At 44.5% G+C, this 22,293-nt stretch overlaps 1 protein-coding gene across 22 annotated transcripts in view; it reads right to left on the reverse strand.

The window, feature by feature from the left end:
- The window catches only part of PTPRF (protein tyrosine phosphatase receptor type F), a 617,705-nt gene that overhangs the window by 281,442 nt on the left and 313,970 nt on the right, over nt 1-22,293 (reverse strand). For all 22 annotated transcript variants that reach the window (XM_038412822.2, XM_043520354.1, XM_043520352.1 and 19 more), the window contains 2 exons: nt 3,812-3,957; nt 1,790-1,931 (listed from right to left, as the gene is read on the reverse strand). In XM_038412822.2, the coding sequence (XP_038268750.1) occupies nt 1,790-1,931; nt 3,812-3,957 (288 nt within the window). The remainder of the gene's footprint in view (nt 1-1,789; nt 1,932-3,811; nt 3,958-22,293) is intronic.

The raw sequence follows: 22,293 nt of genomic DNA on the forward strand, positions 1-22,293 counted from the left end.
CTACAAGATCTTCACCAAGAATTCTCAAAACTATGATACCCGCACGAGGAAATAAGGAAACAGATCAACAGAGCCAGATGTGTACCCAGAAGCCTCCTGCTGCAAGACAAGCCCAAGAAAGAAACCAACAGAACTCCACTGGCCATCACATACATCCTCAGCTAAAACCTCTCCAACACATCATCAGTGATCTACAACCCATCCTGGACAATGATCCCTCACTTTCACAGGCGTTGGGAGGCAGGCCAGTCCTCGCCCACAGACAACCCACCAACCTGAAGCATATTCTCACCAGCAACGACACACCACACCACAGTAACTAACTCAGGAACCAATCCACACAACAAATCTCGATGCCAACTCTGCCCACATATCTACACCAGCGACACCATCACAGGACTTAACCCAGATCAGCCACACCATCACCGGTTCATTCACCTGCACGTCCACCAATCTAATACATGCCATGTGCCAGCAATGCCCCTCTGCTATGTACATCGGCCAAACTGGACAGTCCCTGGATAAATGGACAGAAATCAGACATTAGGAATGGCAATATACAAAAACCTGTAGGAGAACACTTCAACCTCCCTGGACACACAATAGCAGATTTAAAGGTAGCCATCTTAAAGGAAAAAAACTTCAGGACCAGACTTCAAAGAGAAATTGATGAGCTTCAGTTCATTTGCAAATTTGACACCATCAGCTCAGGATTAAACAGAGACTGGGAATGGCTCGCCAACTACAACAGCAGTTTCTCCTCCCTTGAGGTTCACACCTCAGCTGCTGGAAGAGGGCCTCATCCTCCCTGATTGAACTAACCTCATTATCCCTAGCCTGATTCTTGCTTGCATATATATACCTGCCTCTGGAAATTTCCACTACATGCATCTGATGAAGTGGGTATTCACCCACAAAAGCTTATGCTCCAATACGTCTGTTAGTCTATAAGGTGCCACAGGACTCTTTGCTGCTTTTATATAAACAAATACTCTCATCTCCATGTATATTAAAATAAGTAACTTTATCTTAGACAAAAGTGGAAAATAATTATTATAATCTATAAAACAATTACATGGAAAAAAGCAATGGTCTCTAAAGACACTATCCCTTTATACAAAATACATGCTAGAGCCATTTAGAAGCAGGACCAGCACAAGAACTAAAATAAAATCATATTATACTGTAGGCAAGTATCAAGATCTTTATATTAAACGTATTGCTTTATGTAGCCACTACAGTCCTCTGTAAAGAGAGGAAACAGAATGGAAAGTTGTTACTATAACAAAAAGTAAATACAGCTAAATTCCACACCAGCTGCAGAAGCTGAAGAGCGACTTGCAAACCCAAACACAACAAACTGTGGCTATTTAGTTCAGATGGGGCAGAAATATAGCTTAAGTTTTTCACATTTCAAAGTGCATGTTTTTAGATACCATGGAGAGGGCCACTGTAGGATGACTGTGACAGACAAGAAAGACCATAAAGGTGTGTCTCTGGCTAGATCCCAAAAACTGGTAATGGGCATGGCACACCTCAGTTCCATAATTCATCTGATGCACTTCAAAGCAAAGCTCACAATCTACAACTCCTTCCTGCTCACAAACATTAACGGACAAAGACTTCTGTCATTGAAGGAAACGACGGCAAATAGTACTGGAGGCCTATAGCCTTCCAGAACTAATTCAGAATACCTCAATATTATCTGGAGTCACTAAGAAAACCTGAATACATCAAAGCCAAAAAAACATACCACCAGCCACTCTGCCAACATGAGATTCCCACCTACCTTCTAACACTGTTAATTTGGCACTGGTGTTTATCTCCCCAACACTGTTTGTTGCTGTGCACTCATAGATTGCTTCATCTCGATGAACACGCAGGGGTTGAATCCGGAGAACTGATCCTGACCCATCATCGAACTCAATAACCTTGACAAGGAAAAGAAAAGAACTTTTTATTGGCTCCTACTGAAATGGAGACTGAAAGTGAGATTGAATTCAGGAATAGAATCCATAAATACAAATATACCACCTGACAAAAGAGATGTTCCTTATCCAGTGAAGCAAGAAAATTCAGGGTTAGGAATATATTTGCCCTTCGAGGAGCCCCATAACAAAAGGAGATCCAATGCTGTTCTTTATGAAACAATTAAAACTTGAAAAAATATCAACCTGCTAGTACAGATGTGGATCCTTTGACTTAAAACATCTGAACCATATCTACACTGGTGATATTACTGATGGATTTTTGTGCCAACTTTAACCTCGATTCAATATAAAAGAACAGAGCTCTAAGATCCTGTGGGTTATAAGAGAAATATTGTTAAGTGTGGGACAATATGCTGAGCCACTTCAGCAATTGCTAACTTCAATAGGAGCTGAGGATGCTTAGCACCTTCCAGGATCAGGCCCTTCACAACAGTGGCACGATCAACAGTGACATAATTACAGTTCCTTTCCTAGTATAACAAACAGCCACTCATCGTTCTATCATGCTAAGGTAGGAGAAGTATTACTCGAACTCTTCTACATGGCAGAGAAGAAGGGAATCTGTTACACTACAGGACCATTATAAACTACTCTTTAATGGCAGATTGCAAAGCCATAGCCTCAGGCCACAGCTAACTTTAAACTCATCCTGTTTCAATTACTGAAAGGAGCAAAACAATGCAAACATGAGAACCTGAACTATGTTAGTGGTAATACAGGAAGCAGGGCTATGCCTTGGGGCACAGACCTCACCTCATCATTTTATCACTCAGGTCATATATGAAGTGGCTCAGCAATACCGAGCACTAGGACGACCTGCTTCAAGTCCAGACCCTGTGCTACCTCCTCTCCTGCACGTAGTGCTATGTCCTGTGAAACACTTTTAATGCTGCACAGCCAAAGGATAAAGAAGAAATAACTGACAAGAGGGTCAGCAGAAACCACTGAAGATGAAAGAAATGGCAGGAAACAAGAGAAACAGGCAGAAGGTGAAAGATAAGTAGGGGCACTGAAAAGCCTCTGGTGAGAAGTCTCCTGTGCCGAAGATAGAAAACTGACACAAGAAAACACACTTTAGGTGCCAAGGTGGGGCAGATGATTCAGGGGCTGCCGCTCCAATAAAAAAAGCAAAAATATCCAAGAGGTGGAAACACAGAGGAAGGGTTACATTCCCAAGGGTGGAGCAGAAGAAAAGGGCATAACCCAAACGGAAGATAGGAGGAGAGGTGGAGAGAGGAAGTCAAATTGCTTTTCCCATTAAAAATCTTAAATCAATGTAGGTTGGGAAGCCCTGTTTGCCCCATTCCTGTTACTCTAAAGAAAAATCAGATTCTCCCTTTGGCATTTCCTCCCTATTCCTACTCTGAATCTCAAATCAGACCCAGAGATGGCAGAAGTTTGTCTGGAAAGCTTCCTGCTAGAGCCTGAGCACCCCATTTCGGTCTGCTTGGGCTGGGAGGCTAAGCAGGCTTCCATGCCCACTCCCCTCCCCCACTCTAACACACACAAAACCTACATAAATCGACTGTTTGTTATGACCCAGCTCTGACATCTTAGTTAGTGCTTCTACCAGTTCTGGGGTGACCAAGGCTAGACCAAATTCCTACCAGAACAAGCATTCAGTATATTTAGTCAAATTCTGGCTCACCATTGAAGTGTGTGACCTAAGGCAGGGCTCACCGAAGGAAGGAAAAATTTCCCTTACAGCAGTTCTCAGCCTCTTCTCCTATAGCAACTGACAAAAATTCAGGCTCTGACCTTGGTTACTGTGCAGCTAAGATTGGCAAGTGACAGATTTGGATCCAGATCTCTGCAGTTACCTCAAACCGCTGGGAGCTGACCTTCTTCCCTTTCTTCATCCATGTGATGCGAGGCTTGGGCTCTCCTGTCGCCTGGCACACAAACGAGGCCACTCCTCCAGAAATCCCAATCTGATCTTCGGGAGCTTTCATAAAGCTTGGCTTGCCTGGAAGACAACCACACGATCAGTGGTGAGCCACCTCCGGTAAACAAGGGATAGATCAGGATAGACCCTGGGTACCCCGTTATCCCAAGTGATAGGACCCCCAGCGTCACTACTTTAAAACCCAACGGTAATGACTTTCCTCATACCAGCTCAGCGTAGGCTGCAGCATAACAAGCACGGTTTCAGCTCAGAAACATTTTTTTCTTAAATAAAATAGTTCACCTGATTACGTGTAAATAAAGGCAATGCAGACTCCCGCTCACACTGACTCAGGCAGATGACACTGGGTCAGGTTTTTCTGCTCTAATTTAAAACCTCTTCATATTGTAAATATAAAATTTTGCAGGTGAATAATGTGATCACGTCACTGGAAATTACAGAACAGCTGAGACGTTGAGGTGTATTGAGTGCATGCTGCACACGGGCACTAATTACCTTTCCTGAGAGCTTTCAGAATCTAGTCCGAACCAATGGGTACTATTATTAATGCACAATTGAGTCTAATTCAAACTTAGGCTCCGATCTGCCTAAAGATCCAAGGATCCCTACATCTGTCCAGCCTGGCATGTGACCGGTAAAAGACTATTAACTAAAACTGGGAGTGAGCAGAGAAACCAGAGACACATTCAGGCCTGAGTGACTCAGCAAAAAAGGAAATTTAGTGACCAATTTAGTGATCAATAGAAGACATTTCATGAAATATGGCCTTGTTTTCCGAACGTATATGACTCTGTTCCAGCTCGATATAATTAGTCATTTGGTTTGAATACAGTGTTCATATTTTTCTTAGGTAGATTCAGTCCCACAGAATACTGCAGCTCTTGGTCAAGTAGGTATTTTTGCAAGATTTATACTGCTTTGTCTGGTTAGGAGTGTGAGACACACATGCTGTCATTTCTATAAAACAATAAAGCCTCTCTTCTCCCCCATCACCCATTCTCAGACCCACACAGTTAAAACCAGCCCATGATGATAATTCCAATCACCACTTGTGAGTTAAAATCACAGGTGGTTAGGGAGGGAGCCATTCTCCTGCAGAGCTCAGGAGCAGCTCTGGGGGATGAGGAAGAAGAGGGAGCCTTTCTCCTGTGAAGCTCAGTAGCTGTGCAAAAAGAAGGAAATAACCATCTCCCTGCCTTCTCCTTCCCTGCTAACAAACAACATAAAAATCCGGGTGGAGCTCTTCTGGCATTGTAGGAGTCTTCTGTGGAGTGACCTGCTGAATAACTTGTGAAGGGCTGGTTAAAACAGTCACAGCACATCTATCCTGAGTACTGCACTGGCCTCCATATACTTATCATTAATAATGAGTCAAATTTTAATACATAAACCCATTTTCCCCCCACGTGCCAGAACATCTGAAGAGAAATTTTTCATTGGTTGGGTTGAAAGCTGTGAGACGCTAGCCCCACCTAAAATCAAAATTCTCTTTCTACTTTACCATGTGCTAACTGGTCACATTAAATCTGGCCTGAGCAGAATGCTAGTCAGCTCAAACCAGCTAGCACCATTTAACAACACAACTTTTTAATGCTAGTCTAGACAAAGTCAAAGAGGACCAAACCCTGTTCTTTCCTCTCCCACCAAGTGCCTGGAGAAGCAGCAGCAGGCCAAGGGCAATGCCACCCACATTCTATTTGCAACACAATGTGCTACTCCCCTTTATTTGCTTGGGATCAACACAACTTGCTTGTCAGTAACTACAGTGCACTCAGGCAATGCCTGAATACCATGGGTGGGGGAATTGCCCTGGATCTAGAAGGAAAGGATATACAATATTTTCTATAGGCCAGTGCCATTAACAAGGACGATGGCAAATAGGAGCATCTGCAATTCAACAAGCATCTGAAAAGCCTTTGCGAGCATGGAACAAGGCCACATTCCAGCCTGATTCAGAAACATGCAGTCCTCACCTCACCAGACACCAGGATTACCCAGGTACCTGAATCAGCAATCTTGTAAAGAATCTGTAAAAGGGAGATGCAGAGGCCTGAGGAATCAAATGGAGTAAAACAAGGGTCAGAGGAGAGGTGACTCATCTTGCCATGCAGTCAGCGGAACCATCAATGTCGAGGGGAGAGAGATGCCAACAAGACAGAAGTTGTCTTATAAAAGATAGGATCTCACCCACCTTATGTCTCTAATAGCCTGGGACCGACATGGTTACACCACCACTGCATTTACCAATGGAAGATATTGAATTTTGCTGTCTGAAATGGAAACTCCACAGGAGGCTCTTCTGCCTTGTATTTAGTGGCGACACTCCAATTAAGTTTACCAGATGTGAAGAAGAGTTCTGTGTAAACTAAAAACCTGTCTCTCTCACCAACAGAAGTTGGTCCAATAAAAGATATAACCTCACCCACCTTTTCCCTCTTATAGCCTGGGACTGATATCACAACAACATGTATACAACAGAGGTAACTAGAGACAGCCTTACAACATACGAAACTGCTGAAATGTGATCTATGAAATTCTGTAGATGACAGAGAACAACAGAGCCTAGTGATGTGGGGAAGCCTTTCAGGACTGGCAACATCATACGCTCATATGCAAAAAAGGACCTGGGGATTACAGTGGATGAGAAGCTGGATATGAGTCAGCAGTGTGCCCTCATTACCAAGAAGGCCAATGGCATATTGGTTTGTATTAGTAGGAGCATTGCCAGCAGATAGAGGGAAGTGATTATTCCCCTCTATTTGGCACTGGTGAGGCCACATCTGGAGTACTATGTCCAGTTTTGGGCCCCCCCACTACAGAAGGGATGTGGACAAATTGGAGAGAGTCCAGCGGAGGGCAACGAAAATGATCAGGGGGCTGGGGCACATGACTTATGAGGAGAGGCTTATTTACTCTTGCTTATTTAAATCGCGCTGTGAGCTACGGGGTGGGGGAAGGCAAAATGCGACCTTGTAACAAAAGCACATGTGCTATGTATGTAATGTTAACAGCAAGGTTTACCGTGAAAGAGTGTACCCATTGTTCTATAAAATGTGTCTTTTCAAATACCACTGTCCCTTTATTTTTCTCCACCAGCTGCATGTGTTTCAAGGATCACTGGATCTTCTCCTTCCCAGAGACTAGAGAAGATTAGAAGGCGAAAAAAACGCACTCACGATGAAATGTTCTCTGAGCTCATGCTGTCCTCCCACACTGACAGAGCACAGACGAATACATGGAGGCAGACAATGTCAGAGTGCAGGAAAGCACAAAATGACCGGGAGGAGAGGTGGCGGGCTGAAGAGAGTAAGTGGCGGGCGAAGAGAGGGCTGAAGCTGAAAGGAGGCGGCTGCGTCATGAGAGGAGGCAGGATTCAATGCTGAGGCTGCTGGAGGATCAAACTAATATGCTCCAGCATATGGTTGAGCTGCAGGAAAGGCAGCAGGAGCACAGACCGCTGCTACACCCCCTGTGTAACCAACCACGCTCCTCCCCAAGTTCCATAGCCTCCTCACCCAGATGCCCAAGAACGCGGTGGGGGGGCCTCCGGCCACCCAGCCACTCCACCCCAGAGGATTGCCCAAGTAACAGAAGGCTGGCATTCAATAAGTTTTAAACTTTTAAAGTGCTGTGTGGCCTTGTCCTTCCCTCCTCCACCACCCGTCCTGGGATACCTTGGTAATTATCCCCCTATTTGTGTGATGAAGTAATAAAGAATTCATGAATGTGAAGCAACAATGACTTTATTGCCTCTGCAAGCGGTGATCGAAGGGAGGTGGGGAGGGTGGTTAGCTTACAGGGAAATAGAGTGAAACAAGGGGCGGGGGGGTTTCATCAAGGAGAAACAAACAGAACTTCCATACCGTAGCCTGGCCAGTCATGAAACTGGTTTTCAAAGCTTCTCTGATGCACACTGCACCCTCCTGTGCTCTTCTAACCGCCCTGGTGTCTGGCTGTGCAGCCAGGCGATTTGCCTCAACCTCCCACCCCGCCATAAATGTCTCCCCCTTACTCTCTCAGATATTGTGGAGCGCACAGCAAGCAGTAATAACAGTGGGAATATTGGTTTCGCTGAGGTCTAACCAAGTCAGTCAACTGCGCCAGCGCACTTTTAAATGTCCTAATGCACATTCTACCACCATTCTGCACTTGCTCAGCCTGTAGTTGAACAGCTCCTGACTACTCTCCAGGCTACCTATGTATGGCTTCATGAGCCATGGCATTAAGGGGTAGGCTGGGTCCCCAAGAATAACTATAGGCATTTCAACATCCCCAACGGTTATTTTCTGGTCTGGGAAGAAAGTCCTTTCCTGCAGCTTTTGAAACAGACCAGAGTTCCTGAAGATGCGACCGTCATGTACCTTTCCCGGCCATCCCACGTTGATGTGGGGGAAATGTCCCTTGTGATCCACCAGTGCTTGCAGCACTATTGAAAAGTACCCCTTGCGGTTTATGTACTCGCTGGCTTGGTGCTCCGGTGCCAAGATAGGGATATGGGTTCTGTCTATGGCCCCACCACAGTTAGGGAATCCCATTGCAGCAAAGCCATCCACTATGACCTGTACATTTCCCAGGGTCACTACCCTTGATATTAGCAGATCTTTGATTGGGTTGGCAACTTGCATCTCAGCAGCCCCCACAGTAGACTTGCCCACTCCAAACTGATTCCCGACTGACCGGTAGCTGTTTCGCATTGCAAGCTTCCACAGGGCTATTGCCACTTGCTTCTCAACTGTGAGGGCTGCTCTCATCTTGGTATTCTTGCGCCTCAGGGTAGGGGAAAGCAAGTCACAAAGTTCCATGAAAGTGCCCTTATGCATGCAAAAGTTTCACAGCCACTGGGAATTGTCCCAGACCTGCAACACTATGCGGTCCCACCAGTCTGTGCTTGTTTCCCGGGCCCAGAATCGGCGTTCCACTGCATGAGCCTGCCCCATTAGCACCATGATGCCCACATTGCCAGGGCACGTGCTTTGAGAGAAGTCTGTGTCCATGTCCTCATCACTCTCGTAACCGCACTGACGTCGCCTACTTACTCGGTTTCACTTTGCCAGGTTCTGGTGCTGCATATACTGCTGGATAATGCGTGTGGTGTTTAATGTGCTCCTAATTGCAAAAGTGATCTGAGCAGGCTCCATGCTTGCCGTGGTATGGCGTCTGCACAGAAAAAAGGCGCGGAATGATTGTCTGCTGTTGCCCTGACGGAGGGAGGGGCGACTGCCCACATGGCTTACAGGGTTGGCTTACAGGGAATTAAAATCAACAATGGGGGTGGCTTTGCGAGAAACTGAATGGCCGCCTCAAGGATAGAACTCAAAACCTCAAGGATAGAACTCAAAACTGGGTTTAGAGGCCGCTGATTTCACAGAGGGAGGGAGGGAGGAGAAAATGAATACAAAACAAATCTGGTCTATTTCTTGTTTTGAGCCACTTCATCTATCTTTATACATCTTGCTGGCAGCAGACTGTGCAGTACGACCGCTAGACATCGTCACCTCCTGGGTGCTCTGCAGAAGACGGTGCAGTATGACTACTGGCCATCGTCTTCTGCTAGCTGCAGATTAAAAGACAGTGCACTGCCGGTAGGACTCAATCGCCATGAGACGAAACAAGGGAAATGACCTGGCTGAGTCACTCCCATGTTTGCCCAGGCGCCCAGTTAAAAGAGCGCCCAGGACTACGTCGACGACAGCTACCAGTCATACTGCACTGTCTGCTGCCAAAAGGCAATACACTGCTGCTGTGTAGCAATGCAGTACCACGTCTGCCAGCACCCACGAGACATACAGTGACGGTAAGCTGAGCAGGCTCCATGCTTGCCGTGGTATGGCGTCTGCACAGGTAACTCAAGAAAAAAAGGTGCAAAACGATTGTCTGCCCTTGCTTTTACGGAGGTTGGGAGGGAACGGGGGCCTGACGATATGTAACCAGAACCACCCGCGACAATGTTTTAGCCCCATCAGGCACTGGGATTTCTACCCAGAATTCAAATGGGCGGTGGAGACTGCGGGAACTGTGGGATAGCTACCCACAGTGCAAAGCTCCGGAAGTCGACGTTTGCCTCGGTACTGTGGACACAGTCCGCCAGCTACATGCACTTAGAGCATTTGTGTGGGGAGACACACTCGACTGTATAAAAATGCTTTCTACAAAACCGACTTCTATAAATTCGACTTAATTTCGTAGCATAGATATACCCTTACACACTGGAACTTTATGGCTCCCTGTCATGTCTGCAGCAGACATGCAGAGTCCTGACACTAAAGACAAACAATTATTAGTTGTGGTTGCCTGATTTACATTGATTTCACATATTTACTTATCTGTAATCACATCTCTTTAGAAATAGTTTATATTCACAAATATTTGTATTTATTCCCCTCTACCATTGCTCCTAGTGAAATACTGATTTACTGTTCATGTTGATTGTGGTGTGATTGACTGGTTTGAAACACAGCATGTTGAGCTATTTGTCTTGTATTGAATTTCTGCAGTTCATTTTTTCTTTTGATTTTTTTATTTACTTTGTGATGCTAGTAAACTAGTGTAAATTTATTAAATGACAAATACTACAGAATCCAAAACTTCTGTCCTTGAATAACACAGTTCAAATATATATCGCATTATATATCTGTTCCCCAGACTGGGCATGCTGAGAACTTACTGATTTTTTTTAAACATACAAAAATAAAGCTTTTTTTTTAAAAAGGAACTAAGGGAAATTGGTCTTACACGGAAATAAAACCTGGGAAACTCAGCCTTGTTCAGCTTACATTTACACCATTGGAATGAATCTCTTACTCCCTACACATTTCATTAAGCAACACCAATTTCTGGCAACCATCTAAATACACAGGGAGTGTATTAGTTACAAAGGTATATCTGTATATAAAAAATTCTCAGACATGTTTTGAGACAGTAAAAAACATAATTAATTAATTTTGACAGGTTTCAGAGTAGCAGCCGTGTTAGTCTGTATTCGCAAAAAGAAACAAATTTATTTGAGCATAAGCTTTCGTGAGCTACAGCATCTGATGAAGTGAGCTGTAGCTCACGAAAGCTTATGCTCAAATAAATGTGTTAGTCTCTAAGGTGCCACAAGTACTCCTTTTCTTTTTGCGAATTAATTTTGAGTGTCCCAAAGAAGAAGAAGAAAAACCTTGAAGTTTTGAAAGCCAGGAAACTCTGAGTTAAGATTATACAAACAACGAAGACTCAGATTTCATGTCCTGGCCCCCTGACCACATATTGGGATAGGGATATGTGTGACCCTCTGTACCTCCAAACAACACCCTGTACACCCATATTCGCCACTTGCATATGGGTATGATATGTTTTATACAAAGTATGCCTTTTGTGAAGTAACATTTGAAAAGTTATAATCTGTTGAACATCACTATCCTGTCAAAATGTATGCATCATCATTGTATATGAAGTTAAGAAATTTTGCTATCTTTATTACTGAACTATGTTGAGAGTCTGGATAACATCCACAGACTAGATCTTCAGTGTCAACAGAGGAGTGACCAACACCCAGCCAGGTGTTAAGCGACCATCTGGGCCATTCACCAGCAAGAAAGATGTAAACAAGAGAGTTACCATTCACATGAGAGAGTGCTGCTTGAGTACCTACACCATGTGCCTACCTAACCCCCACCACACAACATGGGTCTTTCCAGCACCTGGAGGAGAGTATCAAATAAGGGACAGTGACAACATCAGACCACCTCTCCTCCTCCCCTCCCCCCACAGTGAAGGCAACAAGATCATTTGGAAGACAAAGAAACATTTAAACAGGGAGCGGGGACTAACTGACAAAGCTTTCCAGTTAGCACAGATTGCTGTAGGGTTTTGGTTAAGAGAAAGCTTATTGCTTCAAATTTGACTTAGCCTGACAAAGTTTATTAAATAGCTTGTGGTTTTTATCTTTTATTTCCTTTTGTAACCAATTTTGAACTTCTATGCTTATATCACTTAGAAAATGTACATCTTTCTGTAGTTAATAAACTTACTTCAATGTTTTATCTAAACCAGTGTGTTTTTGATTGAAGTTTGGAGAATCTACTCAGGTTACAAAGGCTGGTGCATATTTATACCCTTTGATGGTCTGACGAACTAATTAATGAGTTTACTCTGATCAAGGGGGGTCTTGAGCAATGTAAGATGCACATTTCCGAGGCTCGGGCTGGGGAAATTTGCATGCATCTCCCTGTATACAATTCATAAATGGCTGAGAGAGCCTTCATATAACTTTGGGAGTGCCTTCACATGCTAATGGCTATGTGAGAGCAAACCCAAAGGGGCTACTTGTCACTAGCAGAGCAGTAAGAGAGAGACCTTGAGCTAGCAATTTAAGGGGGCACAGCAATTTCACAGTCCAGGTTGTACCCCAAGGCATGTCACAGTACAAACAACCAAGACTCAGATCTTATGCCCTGGCCTTCTGGCCACATACAGGGATTAGGGGTATGTCAACAACTTGATGCCCTTAGATGTCCGGGGCTGCACGCGCGCTACACTGACTGGCTCAGCATGTGTCTACCCTACGCTGACAGGTGCGGGTAACCCGTTGAACCCCATTCGTGATGGGGATCGGGGATTGCAATTATTCCTCTTGAAACTTATGTTAGTGATGATTAAGGCTAAGATTTTGTCATGGATATTTTTAGTAAAACTCAGGGACAGGTCATGGGCAATAAAGAAAAATTCATGGAAGCCTGTGACTTGTCCCTGACTTTTACTAAAAATATCCATGACAAAATGGGGACTCACCTGCAGGGGTCCCCACACCGCTCACAGCGACTAGGCAGCTGCAGGGGCCCGCTCAGAGGTCCAGGCCACTGCAGGCTGAAGTCACAGAGGTTGCTGGAATCACAGATTCCAGGACATCCGCGACCTCTGTGAAAAAAACATAGCCTTAGTGACGATTAATGAAGAGGTCATAGTCCACACAGTCCTCAGTCAGGGTATCACGGAATGTGGGACTCTAAGCAACTGTGTAGAATGTGTGTCACATGGACTGCGTAAAAGGTGCCTAGCTGACTTCTTTCCAGAGTAAACAGATTAGAGTTCAACCATTAAAATGTGTTACGGAGAGAGGGACAAGAAGCAAGGATGGGCCAGGGAAAGGTCCAAGCAATCCATTTAACCTGTTTGTTAATCCTGTTTTGAATGCGTCTCTCTCCAGGTAGCCACTGGAGACACAGCAAGAAAATTGTATACTGCAAATACTCAACATTCAATTTTTAAATCACACACAATTCTTCCCTCCCCCACTTTAAATTGGGCAAAGTGACTAATCCCTATGGAGACAGATGTACATGTCAGTTCTGAAATTCTAAATTCAAGTCACTTGTTTTTTGAACAAATTGCAAATGTAAAAAAAACAAAACATTTTTTCAAGGGAACAACATGCACTTTCATGCTCAGGGTCCAAAAATAGTTTTTACAAAATCAAAACAGATTTTACTCAAACTTTCTCAGAAAGACTTAGCTTTGGAATGAGACCAAGCTTGCGAAATTTCAGTCCGAGAGAGAAACTTCTGGGAAAGTTCTCAGTGACTGAAGGGAGTGGTATAGGATGGCTGAATGCCCATCACAGCTTGACCTCACTTGCCACCAGTGCAACACTCTTACGATCTCTAGACAAATATCTGTTTCCCTCTATGGGCTCATTATTCAAAGTGGCAGATCCCCAGAATGTGCTCGATCCACACCCTTAAAGAAACTCTTATTCCAGTCTTCACCCAAATAATGTTTTCTTGTCTATAGTGAGAGTGGCAGCACCTGCTACAGTTAAAGCTACTTAACTATTTCTATTTACTTACAACTTTATTAAATTTTCCATGCTAAGTCTTTGCCTAAAAGTGAATTATTCCAGAAAATTGAAGGGAAAACAGTTCAGCATGTGAGTACAAAGAGTGAAAACGACACTTTTCTCACAAAAAAACATTGCAACATAAAAAAACAAACAAACCAAAAAGACTGTGGTCCAGGTGAGGTTGAAGGGTGACACTATGCAGGGTGACAGCTCGCACTGAACGCAGCGCTCTCTTCTGTTCCACAGTGATTTTTATTTCACAGTTAATAGTGTCTGATAGTTACTCACTAAGCATATTCAGATTTTTGGCTAAGTTTATAAAGTACACCGCCAAGGAAGGATTTGTTGTCAAAGAGGGCTAATTTAGTTTCATTGTCACAGAAGAGTCTAAGCCAATATATTGGTACAAATCTGTAGGGACACCCAGAAGCATTCAGATGGGCTCTGGCAGATTTTAAGGGGCTCGGGAAGAGTGCTAAGGTACACAGGAGAAGGGATCCCTTCCTCACATTTGACGAGATCTAGGAGAATGGTGCTGTCCATAAGTAGTTAACACACGTTTCTATGGACCATTCAAGGTGAAGGGGCCCATTAACATTCCCCCAGTCATAGGGAGGAAAGGAAGGGGGAAGAGGATATTTGTGGGTTACAGATTGTTGTAATAAGCCATAAAACCAGTGTCTCTATTCATGCCGTAATTTTTAGTGTCTAACAAAGTTATGAATTTAAGCTCCCAGGCCCATCTTCTGAATGTGTTGTGCAGGTTTCCTTTCAGAATGAGGACTGATTATAGAATGATAGCTTTGTGAAAAGTGTTCACCCACAGGTGATGCGGAAATGACAAAAGAGAAAAACACTATCACCTATTACCTGTGTAAACTCGAAAGCTTGTCTCTCTCACCAACAGAAGTTAGTCCAATAAAAGATATTACCTCACCCACCTTGGCTCTCTAAAACAGTTCAATGTCACCTGAACTCAACACATCTTCTGTAGACTTGATAGTTCCTGTCTGAAATCTAGAACATGCTCTGGGCCTTTCCTACAGCCTCCCTCTGTGAAGAATTCAACCCCTGTTCTCTAAGGGATCTCCTACCCAACCTTCCCCTGACTTGTGCACAGAGCCCCTCTCACAGGTCCTTTCCCTGACCCCTGGCATCTCCCATTTGACTGAGCAGGATCTCTCTTACAGGAAACACTCCCATTGAGCTGTTACTTGTTACCCTTGGTCACCTGACTCATCTGGTCAATCAGCCTTCACATTGGGTCTGAGGCATGTGCATACCCCCACCAGGTGCAGACCCAGGTTACAAGTTTACTCTGCACTGGTTATATAAGGAACGTTCTCTTCCTATTAACTCTGTAATGTCCAAGGTATGAGAAAGAGCTCTAACGTGAGACATGCCTATACAAATAGATCTATAGACTTGCTGGTACAGGCTAATATTTATCCTATGGATTTATTTCAAAACAGACATAGCTAGAAGGTTCCTTTTTATACCTTTTTAGATGCAAATCAAATCCTGATGCTTTTCAACATTTTGTATCTGAATCAAAGTTCAAAGTTGATGTATTCTGAGACTCGTACCATTACTTCCATTCTCAGGGATTGTTTTAAGTAGGAGAGACAACCAAGGTCTGTGAAAAAAATTAGTTATTAAACCCAGCTCTGTAATTAGACAGATGAATATTCATTCACCTGTTAAAAAGAAAAAAAATCTTTCTATCATAACTCTATAGGTTATGGGGACTGGTCATGTTTCTGAACAAAACAGAGGAGCAGACACAATCAACAGACTTCACACAGAGGGAGCTGGCACTTTATATGAAGGTTGTCACTGTGACAGAGTAGGGAGTCTATTGGGACTGTCTGCATGTGATGGGATACCAGGGTGTGACTTCACTTGAGGGATGGTACCTGAGCATGTAACCTGAACCCAGGAGGGAGATTGGGGCCAGGTGACACCTTTTGCCCAGGAAACTGGACAAAGGCTGGAAGAGGAGCTGGGGGGAGGCTGGGTGAGACTGCTGGGGAGATTTCAGAGTAGCAGCCGTGTTAGTCTGTATTCGCAAAAAGAAAAGGAGTACTTGTGGCACCTTAGAGACTAACAAATTTATTAGAGCATAAGCTTTCGTGCATCCGATGAAGTGAGCTGTAGCTCACGAAAGCTTATGCTCTAATAAATTTGTTAGTCTCTAAGGTGCCACAAGTACTCCTTTTCTTTTTGCTGGGGAGAGTTTCAGTTTGGAGCTGGCTGGGGAAATGGAGGGAGGCCCAGATGGGGCCCTGGCTCCCTGCCCCCCAAAATGGACCTGACTGAGGGGTCCTGTTGCCTGTACCTACAAGCTCTGTTTTGGACTGCGTTCCTGTCATCTAATAAACGTTCTGTTTATGCATTACTTTATGCACTAAGTGTTAGAGTGAGCTCCACTACCCTCCTGCCCAGAAGGAGTCCATTAACAGTGTGGTCTGTCAGGGTGGTTAAGCACTGGAATAAATTGCCGAGGGAGTTTGTGGAATCTCCATCATTGGTGATTTTTAAGAGCAGGTTGGACAAACACCTGTCAGGGACGGTCTAGAACGGGGTGGCCAGCCTATGGCTACAGAGCCACATGCAGTTCTTCAGAAGTTAATATGCGGCTCCTTGTATAGGCACTGACTCCGCGGCTGGAGCTACAGGGCAAACTTTCCAATGTGTTGGGGAGTGCTCACTGCTCAACCCCTGGCTCTGCCACAGGCCCTGTCCCCACTCCATGCCTTCCTGCCCCCTCCCCTGAGCCTGCTGTGCCCTCACTCCTTCCCCTGCCCAGAGCCTCCTGCACGCCATAAAACAGCTGATTGGGAGGTGCGGGGATGGAGGGGGAGCCGCTGATTGGTGGGGCTGCTAGTGGGTGGGAGACTCTGGGAGCGGGTGCTGGGAACTGCTGACGTATTACTGTGGCTCTTAGGCAATGTATGTTGGTAAATTCTGGCTCCTTCTCAGGTTCAGGTTGGCCACCCCTGATCTAGGTAATACTTAGACCTGCCTTGAGTGCAGGGGACTGGACTAGATGACCTCTCGAGGTCCCTTCCAGTCCTGTGATTGCTCAGTATCTGCTCTTTCAGTCTTTGGTACCACTGGGCCTGTGGGACCTTGAATTGAATAAGAAAAGGAGTACTTGTGGCACCTTAGAGACTAACAAATTTATTTGAGCATAAGGTTTTGTGAGCTACAGCTTATGCTCTAATAAATTTGTTAGTCTCTAAGGTGCCACAAGTACTCCTTTTCTTTTTGCGAATACAGACTAACACGGCTGCTACTCTGAAACTTGAATTGAATGCAACCCTATGTTACTGATCCCCCTATTTTTCGCCCTGTTGATTTTCTCCTTTCATCCCTCTGTGAATAAATATTTATCTTTCCTTTATTCATTGTATTCTTCCCGTGTGTGTTGGCTTTTTCACTCTGGGGAGTTCTGAAGAGGTGCCCCTGAGGTAAAGGGACTTTCCCTGCTGCATTCCTGTGCACACCTTCTCTTGGCTGGAGCTGCCTGCAGAGCAGATTCCATCTTGGCCCTGAGGGCACTAAAGCTCTCCCTCCCTCCCCCTCTCTCTCTCAGGGGGGTTGAATTTTTCACACTCCTGAGCAACTTAGCTTGGTCACATCACAACCAAGGGCTTAGTCAGCAACCTTGAAAATTTCCACTTGCCCATTCCCCTGGGGCTAGTGATGATTTTGATGGGAAGGTAAAATTTCAGGGGGGTGGGGTTCAGTCTGATCCTCATCAGCCTGACAAGAGTGGGTGAGCAGATTTAATGGGAAGGGTGCTAACCTGTCACCACAATTTTGCAAGGCTGATGAAATTGCAGTTTCTCTCCTATGCAATTCCATGCAGTCTGGTTGGCTGTGGGTGGGGAGGTGCATATTCACTGTGTGGATACTCAACATCTACTGTGAACATGGCATTCTCTCTATTCCGAAAAATGTCAAAAGGTAAGAAAATGGGGCTCAAGCTGCTCATTGGGGACATTTTTAAAAAGAACGACTGTTATAGAATCTGAAAAAAATTCTTCACTCCCACCCAACTTCCCTTTGAGCTCCTTCAAGCCCAGCAAGGCTCTTGCACCCAGAAAACAACTGTGATCTTTGGTTCAGAGTCGCAGCCCTGTTAGTCTGTATTCGCAAAAAGAAAAGGAGTAGCTCACGAAAGCTTATACTCAAATAAATTTGTTAGTCTCTAAGGTGCCACAAGTACTCCTTTTCTTTTTGTGATCTTTGTGTTCCCACTGCTGGCTACACTGGAAGACTCCAGGACTGCCCAACTGGAGTCAATCTTGAAGCACAGCTGAATACGAGCTGTACTGCACTTATTCTGGGGATACATGAAAGGGTGTGCATGTGCACAAAAAGAAAAGGAGTACTTGTGGCACCTTAGAGACTAACAAATTTATTAGAGCATAAGCTTTCGTGAGCTACAGCTCACTTCATCGGATGCATTTGGTGGAAAAAACAGAGGGGAGATTTATATACACACACAGAGAACATGAAACAATGGGTTTATCATACACACTGTAAGGAGAGTGATCACTTAAGATGAGCCATCACCAGCAGTAGGGGGGGGAAAGGAGGAAAACCTTTCATGGTGACAAGCAAGGTAGGCTATTTCCAGCTGTTAACTAGAACATCTGAGGAACAGTGGGGGGTGGGGGGGGGGGGAGAAATACCATGGGGAAATAGTTTTACTTTGTGTAATGACTCATCCATTCCCAGTCTCTATTCAAGCCTAAGTTAATTGTATCCAGTTTGCAAATTAATTCCAATTCAGCAGTCTCTCGTTGGAGTCTGTTTTTGAAGCTTTTTTGTTGAAGGATAGCCACTCTTAGGTCTGTGATCGAGTGACCAGAGAGATTGAAGTGTTCTCCAACTGGTTTTTGAATGTTATAATTCTTGACGTCCGATTTGTGTCCATTCATTCTTTTACGTAGAGACTGTCCAGTTTGGCCAATGTACATGTCAGAGGGGCATTGCTGGCACATGATGGCATAGATCACATTGGTAGATGCGCAGGTGAACGAGCCTCTGATTGTGTGGCTGATGTGATTAGGCCCTATGATGGTGTCCCCTGAATAGATATGTGGACAGAGTTGGCAACGGGCTTTGTTGCAAGGATAGGTTCCTGGATTAGTCGTTCTGTTGTGTGGTGTGTGGTTGCTGGTGAGTATTTGCGTCAGATTGGGGGGCTGTCTGTAAGCAAGGACTGGCCTGTCTCCCAAGATCTGTGAGAGTGATGGGTCGTCCTTCAGGATAGGTTGTAGATCCTTGATGATGCATTGGAGAGGTTTTAGTTGGGGGCTGAAGGGGATGGCTAGTGGCGTTCTGTTATTTTCTTTGTTGGGCCTGTCCTGTAGTAGGTGACTTCTGGGTACTCTTCTGGCTCTGTCAATCTGTTTCTTCACTTCACCAGGTGGGTATTGTAGTTGAAGGAATGCATGATAGAGATCTTGTAGGTGTTTGTCTCTGTCTGAGGGGTTGGAGCAAATGCGGTTATATCGTAGCTGTAGACAATGGATCGTGTGGTATGATCTGGATGAAAGCTAGAGGCATGTAGGTAGGAATAACGGTCAGTAGGTTTCCGATATAGTGTGGTGTTTATGTGACCATCGCTTATTAGCACCGTAGTGTCCAGGAAGTGGATCTCTTGTGTGGACTGGTCCAGGCTGAGGTTGATGGTGGGATGGAAATTGTTGAAATCCTGGTGGAATTCCTCAAGGGCTTCTTTTCCATGGGTCCAGATGATGAAGATGTCATCAATGTAGCGCAAGTAGAGTAGGGGCATTGGGGACGAGAGTTGAGGAAGCGTTGTTCTAAGTCAGCCATAAAAATGTTGGCATACTGTGGGGCCATGCGGGTACCCATGGCAGTGCCGCTGATTTGAAGGTATACATTGTCCCCAAATGTGAAATAGTTATGGGTGAGGACAAAGACACAAAGTTCAGCCACCAGGTTAGCCGTGACAGTATCGGGGATACTGTTCCTGACGGCTTGTAGCCCATCTTTGTGTGGAATGTTGGTGTAGAGGCTTCTACATCCATAGTGGCTAAAGTAAGAGTTAAGGGGAGGAAGAAAAGGAGATGGTGGCAGGAAGAAGCAACAGTTTGCTGTTTCCAAACCATGCACCTCTCAGCACCTTACCACAACCAAGGCTGCAGCTTTCCAGTTTTAGTTTTGCTTAAAAGTTGAAAATTGACCCAAAACTTCCATGTAATTATAGCTTGGGGGCACTTCCTGTTATCTTAGTAATATATATCCCCTTGGCTAATAAACTCTTATTTATTAGACTCTGTGTTCATAAGCCCATTTGGACTCAGACTTTATTCATCTCAGGATAGGATTAGGAGGTTGCTTCCTATTTATTATCATGTACACAACTTCTTTTGAGAGCTTTCAGCTGTTTACCTAAATAAATTTACCTTAATGTCTAAATATGGCCTTTTCTATCTTCATAGATTACATACAATGGGCTGGAGATTAGCAGTGCTGGTTGCTGGGCATTAAACAACTCAGTAATTATAGCACTGCCTCAGGCAGTCTGCACAACTGTGGCTGCTCCTAGTCACTTTTGTGATTTTTCTCCTAATCTACAGTTTATTATTTGCAACTTTCTCCAAAATTTCAACCTTTTACTTTGTACTGGAAAGTGCAAAGGGGCCCTAGCATATGCAGAGGTAGGAAACAAAGGCAGAGCAAGAACAAGCAGGACTGGAATCTCGTGCTTGAAAATTAATTTAGTGAACATGCCTGCCACATTAAACACAATATTCTTTTGCACAAAGGGATTAAAAAGTTTTAATCCCTTTTTGCAAGCAGCTAATTCTTGAATCAGTAGTTCAAAGGGCCTTGCCAGGCTCAGGTTTTTCTTGGTTTTAAGAATTAAAAGTGAAGGTAGCCTTATTTTGTAAATATAGGACCTTTACTTTACTTTGTCCTGACCCATAACTATTTCACATTTGGTGACAATGTATACCTTCAAATCAACGGCACTGCGATGGGTACCCGCATGACCCCACAGTATGCCAACATTTTTATGGCTGACTTAGAACAACGCTTCCTCAGCTCTCTTCCCCAATGCCCCTACTCTACTTGCGCTACATTGATGACATCTTCATCATCTGGACCCATGGAAAAGAAGCTCTTGAGGAATTCCACCATGATTTCAAGAATTTCCATCCCACCATCAACCTCAGCCTGGACCAGTCCACACAAGAGATCCACTTCCTGGACACTACGGTGCTAATAAGCGATGGTCACAAACACCACCCTATATTGGAAACCTACTGACCGCTATTCCTACCTACATGCCTCTAGCTTTCATCTAGATCATACCACTAGATCCATTGTCTACAGCCAAGCGCTACGATATAACCACATTTGCTCCAACCCCTCAGACAGAGACAAACACCTACAAGATCTCTATCATGCATTCCTACAACTACAATACCCACCTGCTGAAGTGAAGAAACAGATTGACAGAGCCAGAAGAGTACCCAGAAGTCACCTACTACAGGACAGGCCCAACAAAGAAAACAACAGAACGCCACTAGCCATCACCTTCAGCCCCCAACTAAAACCTCTCCAACACATCATCAAGGATCTACAACCTATCCTGAAGGACGAGCCATCGCTCTCTCAGATCTTGGGAGACAGACCAGTACTTGCTTACAGACAGCCCCCCAATCTGAAGCAAATACTCACCAGCAACCACACACCACACAACAGAACCACTAATCCAGGAACCTATCCTTGCAACAAAGCCCGTTGCCAACTCTGTCCACATATCTATTCAGGGGACACCATCATAGGGCCTAATCACATCAGCCACACTATCAGAGGCTCGTTCACCTGCGCATCTACCAATGTGATCTATGCCATCATGTGCCAGCAATGCCCCTCTGACATGTACATTGGCCAAACTGGACAGTCTCTACGTAAAAGAATGAATGGACACAAATCAGACGTCAAGAATTATAACATTCAAAAACCAGTTGGAGAACACTTCAATCTCTCTGGTCACTCGATCACAGACCTAAGAGTGGCTATCCTTCAACAAAAAAGCTTCAAAAACAGACTCCAACGAGAGACTGCTGAATTGGAATTAATTTGCAAACTGGATACAATTAACTTAGGCTTGAATAGAGACTGGGAATGGATGAGTCATTACACAAAGTAAAACTATTTCCCCATGGTATTTCTCCCCCCCACCCCACCCCCCACTGTTCCTCTGATATTCTTGTTAACTGCTGGAATTAGCCTACCTGCTTGTCACCATGGAAGGTTTTCCTCCTTTCCCCCCCCTGTTGCTGGTGATGGCTTATCTTAAGTGATCACTCTCCTTACAGTGTGTATGATAAACCCATTGTTTCATGTTCTCTGTTTGTGTATATAAATCTCTCCTCTGTTTTTTCCACCAAATGCATCCGATGAAGTGAGCTGTAGCTCACGAAAGCTTATGCTCTAATAAATTTGTTAGTCTCTAAGGTGCCACAAGTACTCCTTTTCTTTTTGCGAATACAGACTAACACAGCTGCTACTCTGAGACC

This window comes from Dermochelys coriacea, chromosome 8 (genome assembly GCF_009764565.3).
Source record: "Dermochelys coriacea isolate rDerCor1 chromosome 8, rDerCor1.pri.v4, whole genome shotgun sequence".
Lineage (NCBI taxonomy): Eukaryota > Metazoa > Chordata > Testudines > Dermochelyidae > Dermochelys > Dermochelys coriacea.